The 14,418-nt window shown below is 34.6% G+C and overlaps 1 protein-coding gene across 3 annotated transcripts in view; it reads left to right on the top strand.

Annotated features, from left to right (window-relative positions):
- Positions 1-3,621: 3,621 nt before the first annotated feature.
- Positions 3,622-14,418, top strand: part of LOC149796220 (GATOR1 complex protein NPRL2-like) — a 42,178-nt gene continuing 31,381 nt past the window's right edge. For 2 of the 3 annotated variants that reach the window (XM_089966176.1, XM_089966178.1), the window contains exons 1-3: positions 3,622-3,732; positions 9,728-9,819; positions 10,260-10,428. In XM_089966176.1, coding sequence (XP_089822302.1) covers positions 3,664-3,732; positions 9,728-9,819; positions 10,260-10,428 — 330 coding nt within the window. In that variant the 5' untranslated portion in view covers positions 3,622-3,663. Of the gene's footprint in view, positions 3,733-4,065; positions 4,120-9,727; positions 9,820-10,259; positions 10,429-14,418 lie in introns of those variants that run through there. The other variant, XM_089966177.1, reaches the window with a different exon arrangement.

Here is a 14,418-nt window from a genome sequence, read left to right as displayed (position 1 = left end):
TTTCTCCCATACCCACATTGGCAAAATCCGAGACTCGAACCCACGCAGGCAGAGGTGAGATGGCAATGATCCGTAACGGTGAGCGCCTTAGACCACTCGGGGTCCCAAGGTAGTCCCTCGTACTCATCTGTATTAGTTCTTCTCCTATTCTCCCTTCTCCTTCCCACTTTCTGTGCAGCTCCTTGTACTATTCTCATCTCCTGCACCCTTCCTGTGCTACTCATTGTACTCCGCTAATTCTTGTAGTATTCTCGTACTTTCTCCCCACCCCACCCCTTTGAGTTTAGTGCCGTCTCTACGTGCACCTAGGAAGCTTCCTGTACAAAATATAAGGGCATACATCCGGTTCTTCCTATGCTCATCTCGTAATCCACCACTCTCTCACGGACTTATCATCAGACAGATGGCGAAAATTTAACAAGGCCTTTCTCACACTCGAACGTTTCTCATTTCACACGCGCCTTGACCTACAAACAAATAATATTTCTTACGAAGTTTCGTAACACATGCACCCATCTAAATGTTACATTCCGTCTCAGCAATTCTACCGTTGTTACGGTAGTCCTTCACATTGCCCGTGTCCTATGAATAATAGAATGATACATAGAATACGTAAATACATATGATACATATGCATACAAATCCACAGTCTACCTCACATAATTCTTGGTCTACAACTGATAAATGCAAATACACATCCCAATTCAATTTCTACTAGATTAAACTATACACTACGATGTAATATTGTATAATAAATCTACGATATGTTATGTTCCATCTCCTAATAAAATAGCTATAAAATTCCTATTTACATAAATCAACACAAACATTCGGCGGAGATATGTCCTAACTATATAAACTTTCTATTTCTTTCACAGTTAATTCCTCTTTCCCATTTTTACGAGTCTCGTTCGCTCGGGGTGGTCTTTTCCCCTTGTATTCGTTTTGATAATAATTCTTTGTATCCTCCGATCTTTCCAGATATCAGAAACCCACTGATTAATTTTACACAGGTAATGGCTAGATGTTTCATTGTCGACTTGACTGTCTAAGATATTAGCTCCTCCTACTGGTAGTTTTTTAATATTTTAATTTCTCTAATTCCCATTAGCTGGTACGCCTAAGTCAGGTAACCAATGCTTGTTGACCATACTGTGTGCGTGAACAAGGTTTCCAGGGGCATTTTCTTTGAGTATTATTAAATCTAAAACCATAGTAAAAGCTTTAATGAACTTTATTTTTTTAATACTCAATTTGATCTTCCCAAATCTGTCCAATCTGGTCAAGGGTCAAATTTTAGGTCTGGAACTTTCCAGCTAATTATGCTTGAATTTGGTATCATGCAGTTCAAATCAAAAGTGAAATTACTGTTCGACAAAACTAAAATGGGGAGAACGTTTGAGTCTGGTAATATAATTCTGTCTCTCTTGCTCATTCTTTAAAGTTTTCTTCAGTTTAGGTAGTACGGCCCTTACAAGGTTACAAAGAAAATGAATGAATTAAATTATAATATTAGTGCTCCTGGGATCTAAATAAATGATAGGATTACCGGTATATTGAGAGAGATAGCCAGGTTAAACATGCAGTTAATTTAGTTGTACCTGTCCCACTCACTGAAGATTTAAGTGAAGGAATATCATCGGATTCTACTGATATTGGAGTGACAAATCTTAGGAATTCGGAAATTATGAAAGATCTAGACCAGAAACTTTCACATTTGCAACACGAAAGAAATGAACTTAAACAGTTCTTATTTGAATATGAGAACTTATTTCCACATGTTCCTACAAGAACAAACCCAATTTAACATGACGTTGAAATTGTAAATTTCCAAACCTGTGAAACAACACCTGTACAGGATGAAGCCTCGCAAACAGGAATACTTGTAAAAAGAAATTCAGTATTTGCTGGAGAATGTTTTCATAAAGCCCACTAAAAGTGATTGGAGTTCACCATTTATACTTGTTCCGAAACTAGATAAAACTTACTTTATGTGCACTGATTATAGGAAGGTGAACAGTGTGACAAAAACAGATTAATTTCCGTTACCAAGAATCGATGACTGTATTGATAAGATCCGAAATGCCAAGTATGTTACCAAATTTGACCTTCTGAAAGGATTTTATGCAATTTCCACTTACGGAAAGAGCAAAGTAAATTTCGGCATTCGTGACTAGATGGACTTTACCAACATAAAGTGCCGCCGTTTGGATTTTTAGGTATGGCTGGATACTATCGGAAATTTTGTTCCAATTTTTCTATAATTGCTGAACCCCTGACAAATTTATTGAGCAAGAAGACAAGTTCCTTTGAACTGAAGAATGTCAGGAGGCTTTTGATAAGTTAAAAGCCATACTTAAAAGCGCGCCAGTTCTTACAGCTCCAATTTTCAGCCAATCATGTAAATTGTCTGTTGATGCAAGTGATGTTGGGGTTGGAGCAGTATTGATTCAAGAAGACGAAAATGATGTTGATCATCCAGTGTAATATTTTTTCTAAGAAATTAGATAAGCACCAAATAAATTACTCAACAATCGAGAAGGAATATTTGGCTTTGATATTTTCATTATAACATTTTAAGTTTACATTAGTTCAGCTAATTCTTCGATTATTGTGGTTAGTGATCACAGCCCTCTTACTTCCATCGGCAAGATGAAAAATAAAATTCAAAGACTACTAAGGTGGTGTTTGTTGCAGGAATATGATATTGACATCAGCCACATCAAAGGAAAAGATAATTTAATAGCAGAAGCACTTTCCCGTGTAAAGAAATGTATTATTTCATGTATACTGTGTATAATTCATAAGAGTTCTTCTTATGGTTTTTAACCTCATATTTAATTTATGGTAAAAAGTAAGCTTTGTCATATAAATCTTTCTTTTTCATTATGGGGGAGGTGTTATGTATATTTGATTTAATTTATATTTGATTTAAGTTAATTGTCTGTTTGTTAGTTTTGATTTTTTGTATAATTCCATTACATGCTATTGTAATGTAATTTTATTTACTGAAATTTGACATTTTCCAGAAATTAGTTTGACCTGACTGTTTTTTCGTAAACACCTAATATTAGAACTTTGTATGTTAATGTTGACCTAGTTCCTAAACCTTGATTCAGAATCAGCAAACAACTTCTTTTTTTATTATTCATTCTTAGTGTGTGATTTATAGTTGAAATCGAGATTGTACTGGGTATACGTGACTTTATACATGTAAATAGCCTCTATTTCGAAATTCTGGTTTTACCTTGTTTTTCTAGGGAAATAAATTATTTGTTAAATTTTATAAAGCTTAATGTCCTCACCCTTTTGTTTTCGCTGTTTATGAGAACCTAAACACGTAACTATATATATATATATATATATATATATATATATATATATATATATATATATATATATATATATAGACACACACACACACACACACGCTAAATAAATAACTTAATTAATTAATAAATATATAAACCAAGAAGTGCAAGAAGATTTGGGGTATAAAGCATTATTTAAAATTTTCTTTGCTCTGTCGAATTTGAAGATAGGGTTTCTATCCATCTCTAACCACGAACTATTTCGGCATGTAACATATTGATCCGCATTAAATTCCGCGTTTCCAGTTCATGGCCGCGTTTAGAGCTTGCCCTAAAACGGATAAACGAAGTGATGGGTGCTATAAAATGCATCATCTTTAGCGAATTTCATCCAATTGCTGGACCTAAAATTACATTTCAGGTATTCAGGTGAAAATGCCATAGCATATATATTGTGTTCAAAATAAGTCTACTCTTTCAGTATATTGATACATGTTGCTGGGTATGTGGAGACGTCTTTAAAATTATTGTGTATTGATTTGTCGCTTGCGTTATATATTTTCGAGTCATGCTTAGTTCGTTTGCTTTAAGCAGAAATTTTTTAAAACAATTGATTAAGCGAGGATATAACTAGTGCAGTTTTCACCTCACGAGCAAAGAATAATCAGACATGGGGCACTATTTGGAATCGACCATTTAATTGTCACAACCAGGGGTGCGCCGAGTGGTCTAAAGCGCTCTCCGTTACGGATCACTGCCATCTCACCTCTGTCGGTGTGGATTCGAGTCTAGGATTCGGCCAATGTGGGTATGTGAGAAAGCTTGCCAGTAGCTTCTCGTGGGTCGGTGGTTCTTCCCGGGGTTTTACCGGGTTTTTCCTCCACCATTACCGCCATGTCGGCAAATTCTGCGCGTCGGGTAATTCTGCGCAACGATACGTCATTTCTGTAAACATTGGATCACGTGCTATTTTGGGTCAACAATCCATTTTGTATCCAGAAAAAACAATCGTACATTAATTAAGAAAAGTGATATTCATAAAGTGTACAAAAATATCCCACATTTAGACTCGAAATGGGGTTACTAGAAACATATTTTATTTTGCTTTATATTATTGTTAAAACAAAAACAAATAATAATTTGTGTGTGGAAACCGATATATACAGAGAGATCATGTAAATGCATGTGTATTTCGGTGTATTTCAGTTTTTCAGTGTATTTCGGTGTTTCTAGTAACCGCTCGAAATGCACATAAAAATGTGATTTCTAAATGGCCACATGAAGACCCACTCCATGACCTTCTTGAACCTGTAACCCAGAAAATTAGATGTACTATGCATCTTTTAGAATCATACAAATAAAATACATTATATAAAAGATGGAAATGTGTACCTTAAATAAAACTGTATTTAATCAAAGTTTCCAGTTTTGCAAGAAGTTGTCCCACATGTACAAAATCGTCTGCTACCCAATGTGTCTACTTTTGTTCCTAGAACATAAATTCTCAGCAAATTCCCCGGCGTATAGTCTGTTTCTAAATTCTGTAGTAATTTTTCCCCATCAACAAGACGTAAACACATTACATCCTATTCTTTGTTGTTTCTCTTCCACGTAATAGGTTATTTATCATAAAATGTTGAACTTTACTAACTTTTTTACAAGATTGGTTTAGTTTGCTTAATATCTCTTGCCATTTATTGGCATTTTTACATTGAATTTTGTAAAACTAGCTATAAACCTGACCTAATTACTCGAATGAACTGCTGACAGAAACAGTCCAGAGTAATATATTTCATTTCTGTAGCCCGATGGATAAACATTATTGCATCTTTTCAAAGCTATGCACAGAATAGGCAGACATATCCCGAGTCAGGAAAACAGGGTGGTGGTATCCTCTGTGTCCAAAATTAATATTATGTTGAACAAAACACATTGCTGTATTTTATTTTTGTCTATCACTCAAATTTGGTATGCGTTTTGCTTCAATATTGGAAACGAAAACCTTAGGTGCGCAGAAATGGCCGACAGCTGTGTAATACTGGCTGCCATGTATAGCCTATCATTAGTCCTACATGTAAGACCTCGACGCTGATATTTATGTTGTGGGCATCAAGGTCTTACAGCCTAACTAACGGCGCTGTGTAGCGTGTTTTGATGTCGACTAACATCATTATGAAAGTCAAATTTTCAGGAATGTTTCACACAACTGACAACTAAAATAACGACACTTTTCTACAAAGTAAAGTTGTAATGATTTAGTCAGACTTTACTTACTCTGATGTCATTTCTCTAATAAATTTAAATTCTCACAAGAAATGTACCAGTTTTCAATTTTCGTTGGCCTACATTTCAGTTGGCTGGAAAGCGATGAAAGCTGGTAATGCTGAAATCGGGTTAAGTTGAAATAATATTCTTTAATGAAATGAATAAAAATATATTATGCCTATTGGAACTGTAAGCAATGGTTCATTTTGTTCAAGAAACATATCCCCAACATGAACCTACTGGAACTTACTTTGGCATACCTCGACTACCGTCGCATTGCAACAAATTTAAATGTATGTCAATGGAACGTGAAAATGCATCCATTTGCTAGTATCATATTTTATTCTGCCAGGTTAAAGACAGCACAGTAAGTATATTAATTACACATAAATTAGTGGAAGAGTGTCGATATAAGCTCCCTAATGTGTGAGATGTTCCTGAAACTTTGACTACTCATTCTGATGTCAACGACATTGGAACACGCTATACAAGGCCATTATTTGGATAGTAAGACATATCACTAAAACAAAAACATGTGTGCTATGTCTTACATTGTAGGACTAAGCCTATCGTGTGCTGAAAAATGGCGTTAAACCCCATGACAACAACAACAATTGCTGAAAATAAGTTGTAAACAAATGCAGGATGTCATTTTCTTTTAACCAATGAGAGGACAATATTCCATTCAGCGGGATTTCACTTTCATATTAAGTATCAACTTCCTGCTTGCATAGACACAACCCCTCAATTGAAATAAAAGTTCAAAACCTTTACGGTAATTGCACATAAAATCCTTGAAGGTATGTATTGTTAATTGATTGCGCTTTAAAGGTAAAATTAAAGCAGAGCAGAAGCTAGTACTATGGAAATCCAAGTTTCTGAAATTTTCAGAACAATCGGAATCCTTGATTCCAGTAGGTTTTTGGAACTTAATGTGACTGCACTACAAGTTTAATGTATCAAGAGTTTATATTGGATGTTAATTTTAAACAGCCAATGAAAATAAACATAAGAAACGGTGTAATAGAATACCCCTGAGAGGCCAGTCAACATGGACATGAAATTGAGGCTGTTTTATTTTTAGTGCTGTATGAGTTGTATCCCTTGTTGGTTCATGCTAGCAGAAAAGATGAAATTTGTAGGAGAAACACTGCTGCATTTATTTCCAAAGTAGAATACAGGCATAAAAGTTTACTCAAATGTCCAAAATTGATGCAGGAGAGGAATTGTTACAGGAGCAATAGTATGCATGACCTTCAGTCAATGATAAATTGGAGTAAAGAGATTTTGTATTATTATTTATTTTATAGAATAAACAAAAATAGAATGTTTTCTGCATAATTCGAGTGTGCTGAATCTAAAAATGAACTCATCGTCATGATATCTTTTCAGATAAATTTACAGGAAGCATTCAAACACATGCTTTGTCCACCATTTTTAATATTGGTCTTAGATACTTTTTGCAAAATCTTGACCTTGTTATTTCAAGCTGACATTTGCATATTTTTTACATATGGGTTGGGTGAACAGTCAGTGATAAGAATAGACTTTTCCTGTGTTCCAGATATTTCTGAAGCCTTTCTGTGCCTTTTTATCAAGTGCCCCCCCTCCATGTTTGTATGAAATACTATATTCTTGAGTCTCACACATGTTGAAAGTATATGTTGCTCTTAAAAGTTAACATTTTATGCACCGTCCACCATTTTAAAATTGGTCTTTGGTCACTTTTTACAAAAACTTGACCTCATGTTTATTTCAGGCTGAAATTTGTATATTTCTTACATATAGTAATATAGAAATATTTTGTGAACATTCAGCTTTAATAATAAATTTACTTTCTCATTGTTTCCGGTACTAATGATGCCTTTTTGTGTCTTGTTTAAGTACCCTCCCCCATCATTTTTTCACAAAATACCATAATGACGAGTTAAAATTATATCTTACTCTTAAAACAGTGTATAATCATTACAGTATTTTTGTACATATAAATGTTGTTCTGAAATCACAATTTAGTAAACATAAATTGCCACTTTAGAAATAAATTATAAGATAGTTTTGGTCTTTAAAATTAATGACAAAAAATAAACAAAGAGAACAAAAATTACATTGAGTACTTACACAGTTTTACAAAGGATGTCAGTCACATGGACAAAATTCTTGTAAAATTCCTCATTTGCTTTTTCATACTATACAGGTTTTCCACTAGTTTATTATTTCAGTAAATCTGCATTTTTATGGTGTAAATGGTGCATGTTGCAGCATTAAATTTTGGATGTCATTTTTTTAAAATACAGTTTTGATAAATTTTGAGCAATATCATACTGTTCATACTGTTCATGAAGTAGTATTAAATCATGAAATCAGAGAAGGAACTGGCACTGAGTTCTCATGAAATATTTATGATTATTTTATTTTTTAAATAAAGTGATATGGTAGAGATCGATTGTTGGTTCTTTATAATGCCAATATTCAGAATAGATATATTTTCACAATAAATGCCATAAACTGGTTTTCTCTTCTTCAGCATAATTTAAATTTTACCTCTTTTTGCCAATATTAAACATGAAAATTTTAAATTAAATAGGCCTTCTAATGCCTCTAGATATCACCTGACAATTGTAAATACAAGTCAGTCAAACCTTGAAAATTCCTTATACACCAAAAATTGTACCATACTTTTTTAATACACTTAATATAATAAATGTAAACATGTGAATATAATCTGAGTCCTTGGTATAAATGTCCACTTTTTCATAAAATGAGCTTTTGTGTGCTTTTGAACTCAGTTTATGCTGTATTGTTGCCATTATTTAGATTTTTACGGACTTGTGTGCCGGAAGAGTTACTTATTCTTGCTGTCATGGGTGACCTATTAAAAGACATAACTCAGGGGATTCCCCGCAAATATTATCACACATTGTAGCATTATCTTTGTAATATGATCTCAAAATATTGTAATATTAGTCGTGGGTCAGCATATATATTCATTCATTTAGTTTTGCTGCATTTTGAAAAATGATATTTAATTGTTTTCCTTAAAATATTTTTTGTTTTGTTTTTGTGTGGTGTAATGACAATATGGTTAGTTATGCATAACAGCTTGTATATTTGGCCAAGGAAGAACATGAGAAGAACCTTGTGGCAAGCTTTTTAACATGCCCATGTTAGTCAAGCTGAGACTCACTCATGCAGGCAGGGCTGAGATGAATGATTGATCTACAAAGATGAGTGCCTTTGATCACTCGACCACCCAGGACTCTTGTTTTAAATGGCAAATAAACGTTCTCTTAATGTCTGTGTATTGTTATGTTTCTGATATATCTCACATTTTCCTAACTGATAGAGCGTATGAATGACAGAAGAAATAAATATTAAATAAACTGAGAACTTTAATTAATTCAGTATCAATATAACATAAATCAGTGAGCAAGCTTTTTGTTGCAGGAAAATTGAAAACATTGATTTTTCTGATTAACAAACATTGATTCTATGCATTCAAAAGAACTGTACATTTACACTGCTGCCATAGAAACAGTAATGGAATAATGGCATTCTTGCTGTTAGAGAAGAAATGTTACATAATAAAAGAATATTATATAAGTTAACTGACACGGGAGACTGGAAATCTTTTCTTGTACTCATTCTTCTTTTTCCTTCCAGCACTTTTCAGTGCAGGGTTTTGCCTCTGTTAGTGTTGCATTCCCATACAAACTGCAATATTATAAAGAAAACCTGTTACATAACATTCATAATTTCATTTGTATTCATGAACAAAAGAAAATAAACTTCTGCCAAAATGAAATGAATATAAATTATATTATAAATTATTAGTTATAAATATTTGTAAATAATTTTTAAAAAATAGAGAAGGATTTTATACCATATGTGTTAACTTTTTTGATGTGACTCTAAATGCTACGAGCTTGACAAGCGTAAAAAAACGGACTTTTGTTATTAATTTGGTTACTTTACAGCAGGTCTTGCTCTTATCAAGGATTCATGGTACATGAATCAGCTTTGGACCTTCCCTTCCTCCTACATATCTATATGCCCAATGGCTTAGTTAAGCTTATCTGTTTGTGCTAATGCAATGTGTTTTTAAGCTTTGTTACTTTCACATTGATAATTTTCCTGCTACATCATATTTTCAGGTCCCAGAAGACTACATAAGTAAAGAAACCTTTGACAGCATACATAATTACATCATCACCAAGCCAGAGCTGCAAACCCGTCTCGTCACAGTGTAAGTTATGTACAGACGTAAAACTAACGATGGAATGTGCATTTGTAGGTTTTGTTCATCCACAGATAGATAAATATACACATACATACAAACGGGTAGAAATTTAGACAGAAGTAAACATTATAATGCAGACGAGAGTTACAATCCTCAGGTTTTCCAACATCAGAATTTTTGAACAGGGATATCCATATTTGCAGATGTACACTGAGATACTAAGGTATCAAAAAAGAAAAAAAGAAGAAAAGACAGTTGAAAAACACTTGTACAGGAAATGGGTTTCATTTGTGTAAATTAATGGAGATAAATTTAAAAATATTAAAATCAGAATGTAGAGATAGATCCAGAACATGCACACGACAAATATGTTATAATTTTATTATTACACCATTTTCTAGACACATATTTCATGTTGTACAATGTTGATCACCTCTATATTTTAGGAATGCCCTTGGTCACAAATTTGTGGGCTGCCCTGTGTGCATAGACAACCCAAAATACGCCCGTAACGCACTGATCTTCAACCTGTGCTTTGTGTTCGATGCTCAGACACAAACATGTCCCTATGACCTCGTCATCAAGAAACTTGCCTCTTATGTAACTCAGTTAGAGGTGAGTTTGACAACATCTGCAGTGTTTTTTTTTAATATGCCTTATTTTGTTTATGGTATGGACATGCAGTGTTACCCATGTCTATCCATCCTTCTAGTTAAGATTTAAACTTCACACAGAGGGTTCTCCATTATGTCAGAACTGGCAGTGTTAAACATGTCTAGCCATTCCTCTGATTTTCCATTATGCCAAAATTGGCATAGTGTTACCCATGTCTGTCGATTCTTCTGGTTAAGATTTGTACTTTACTCACAGTGTTCTCCAGTATGACAGAATTGGCATAGTGTTATATCTTTCTTTCTGGTTTTCCAGTATGCCAAAATTGGCATAGTGTTGCCTATGTCTAACCATTATGCTGGTTAAGATTTGCATTAGATTAGGTCATAGGGTTCTCCAGTATGCTAAAATTGGCATAGTGTTACCCATGTCTAGCCATCATGCTTGTTAAGATTTGCATTAGATTAGGTCATAGGGTTCTCCAGTATGCTAAAATTGGCATAGTGTTACCCATGTCTAGCCATCATGCTGGTTAAGATTTGCATTAGATTAGGTCATAGGGTTCTCCAGTGTGCTAAAATTGGCATAGTGCTGCCAATGTCTGTCCATCCTTCTGGTTAAAATTTGCTCATAGCTCGCAGGGTTCTCCATTGTGCCAAAATTTATATAGTGTTAACCTTTTGTACCATTCCTTCTTGTTTTCCACTATGCAAAAATTGGCATACTGTTAGCTTTGTCTATCCGTCCTTCTGGTTAAGACTTGCACAATGGGTTTTCCACCTGCCAAAAACTGACAAATAGAAATATTTATTGGTGTGGATGCATACAGAGCATAGACTGGGAATCCTGAGGATGCCCAACATTTAAGCAAAATGCACTACATGACAATTTTTTTAACAAGAATCCCCTATGTAGCTTCTCATAGAAAAAGATTTGACAAATGTCGAAGAGGATTTTTAGACATTGTAAATGAGTGTAAAAAGTGTATCACACAATGGTCAGAAAATGAACAATCATTTTTTTGTCTGGAAGAGGAGTCTCCAATTTTCAAAATAGATAAAGTAATGTATATTGTGCTAATGAGAACAAAATTGGATTAGTTATGTTGGAAACTTGATTTCTGTTTAATACATTACCTGATAAAATTACATATGGTAAACTTTGTTACCTCCAAATCCAGCTCTCTTGGAAAGAAGGAAAAATGTCTTTCTCATTGTGTGTGTGTGTGTGTGTGTGTGTGTGTGTGTAAATGTGTATGTAAGAACATATAAAACATACATACATACACACACACACATTGAATTACATGGACAAAGGGAAGCAACTCTTACAGGTTAACTTCCCTTATCTGCGAGGGTTGCTACCATTATAACTTGTTTGAACCAGTTTTTACTTTTGCTGCCATGTGCTAATATGTCCTCTAGATAATCCAGCTAAATTCAGTAAATTTTTAACTTTACTGCTTTTCTTTTTCAGTGGTACAGTGGTTCCCCCTCTTTTAAAGCCCCCCTTCTGCACTGGAAAAGTGGCCTTCCAAAAGGGGTGGCCTTTCTAGAGGGGGACTATATTTGTGAGAAGTACATGTATGTACATGAAGTAAAAAAGCTATATGTAACGTAATAACATTAATATCTTCATTTAAAAGTAATGTTAATTATCGACAGCTCCAGTGGCCTAGTGGTTAGAGTATCCGCCTCGTATGCGGGAGGTTGTGGGTTTGATCCCCAGCAGAGTCATACCAAAGACTTAAAAAAATGGTACTAACAGTACCATTTTTGTCAGGCATGGTCAGCCTGGTGTCAGGATAATGTGACTGGGTGGGACATGATGCTACATGTCTGCGGCATGATGCCCCAGTGCTAGACATCACTATAAACTGTCAAACTGCAGACATTGTAGCAATATGACAGAAAAATTGTTAAAGCTACATTAAAATATTTTAAAAAATCACATACACACACACATAAACGTTAATTATCAGAAGTTTCTTGTCTTAAAAAATAGACTTTTTTCGAGTGAGCATATATTGATAGTTTTTGATTTATAAGAGTAGGGTGTTGTTGGCATGTGCATTGCAAAACCATTCAAAACCTTGTGATTTAAATCTTGGTACAAACATTGCATGACATTAAGAATCATTCTGTTTACATGTACTCCATTTTCCCACTGCTGCAGAATATTCTCCTTATCTGTCACAATATTGTTTATTTGAGTCATTCCAACATCAAATTTTTCAACGTGATTCTTGAGCACTCCCATTGTCATTTAGTTGCATACTTTTTCTGTTAAAATAGGTATTTTCCATTTACATAATGACATGTTAAATTTTGTAAAGATTACAGATTTATTCCAGTATTGCTACTTGTACTGCGGTTTAATCATGGAGGCAAAACTATTGTAGAGTAGATAAAATACCTTGTTTATAAAGAAAGTGAAGAATGTACATTCACATGATCTTTTTATCTTTGTCTGATACTATTTTGTTCAGGGTTCATTTTTCTTTATTTAGCTGCAGGAGGTTGCAGGTTCAAACTCCCGGGCAAGTCATACCAAAGACTTATAAAAATGGTACTAAAAGTTGTATCACTAGGCACTCAGCATAAAGAGTTAGCGTTAGGACTGGTCAGCCTGGTGTCAGGATAATGTGACTGGGTGGGACATCATGCTACATGTCTGCAGCATGATGCCCCAGTGCTAGACATCACTATAAACTGCCACACTACAGACATCATAGTGATATGACTGGAAAATTGTTAAAGCTATGTTAAAAATCCAAATCACACATGCACACACACAGAGCTTTGGTCATAATGATCAAAGAGATAAACTCTACAGCTATACGAAGCCCAAAACCCTATCACATCATTGCTGTGTCCATTTCCTATAAATGTCCATGTTTGTAGATAAGGATGTAATATTAACTGTAGTAAATGGGGCCCTGAGTGGCCGAGTGATCTAAAGCGCTCTCCATTATGGATCACAGCCATCTCACCTCTGTCTGCATGGGCTCGAGTCTCAGATTTGGCTAATGTGGGTATGTGAGAAAAGCTTGCCAGTAGCTTCTCGTGGGTCGGTGGTTCTTTCTGGGGTTTTCCCGGGTTCTTCCTCCACCATTAATACTAGCCACCATGTATAGCCTATCATGTGCTGAAAAATGGCGTTAAACCCTACAACAATAACAACTGTAGTAATTAAAATGTACTTTGGCTAGCAGTTATCTCACTAATGAAAACCATACATCTGGATACTGAAATTGGAATTTGGATATACATCTGGATACTGACATTGGAATCTGATATACATCTGGATACTGATATTGGAATCTGGATATACATCTGGAGACTGATACTGGAATCTGATATACATCTGGAGACTGATATTGGAATCTGATATACATCTGGATGTTGATATTGGAATCTAGATATACATCTGGAGACTGATATTGGAATCTGGATATACATCTGGATACTGATATTGGAATCTGATATACATCTGGATACTGATACTGGAATCTGATATACAGCTGGATACTGATATTGGAATCTGGATATACATCTAGATACTGATATTGGAATCTGATATACATCTGGAGACTGATATTGGAATCTGGATATACATCTGGAGGCTGATATTGGAATCTGATATACATCTGGATACTGATATTGGAATCTGGATACTGATATTGGAATCTGATATACATCTGGATACTGATATTGGAATCTGGATATACATCTGGATACCGATATTGGAATCTGATATACATTTGGATACTGATATTGGAATCTGATATACATCTGGAGACTGATATTGGAATCTGATATACATCTGGATACTGATATTGGAATCTGATATACATCTGGAGACTGATATTGGAATCTGGATATACATCTGGAGACTGATATTGGAATCTGATATACATCTGGATACTGATATTGGAATCTGATATACATGTGGATACTGATATTGGAATCTGGATATACATCTGGATACCGA

This window comes from Sinohyriopsis cumingii, chromosome 7 (assembly GCF_028554795.1).
Source record: "Sinohyriopsis cumingii isolate HCF-2022 chromosome 7, ASM2855479v2, whole genome shotgun sequence".
Taxonomy (NCBI): Eukaryota; Metazoa; Mollusca; class Bivalvia; order Unionida; family Unionidae; genus Sinohyriopsis; species Sinohyriopsis cumingii.
The sequence above is the reverse complement of the archived record's forward strand: the minus strand, read 5'-3'. Positions and strand labels throughout refer to the sequence as shown.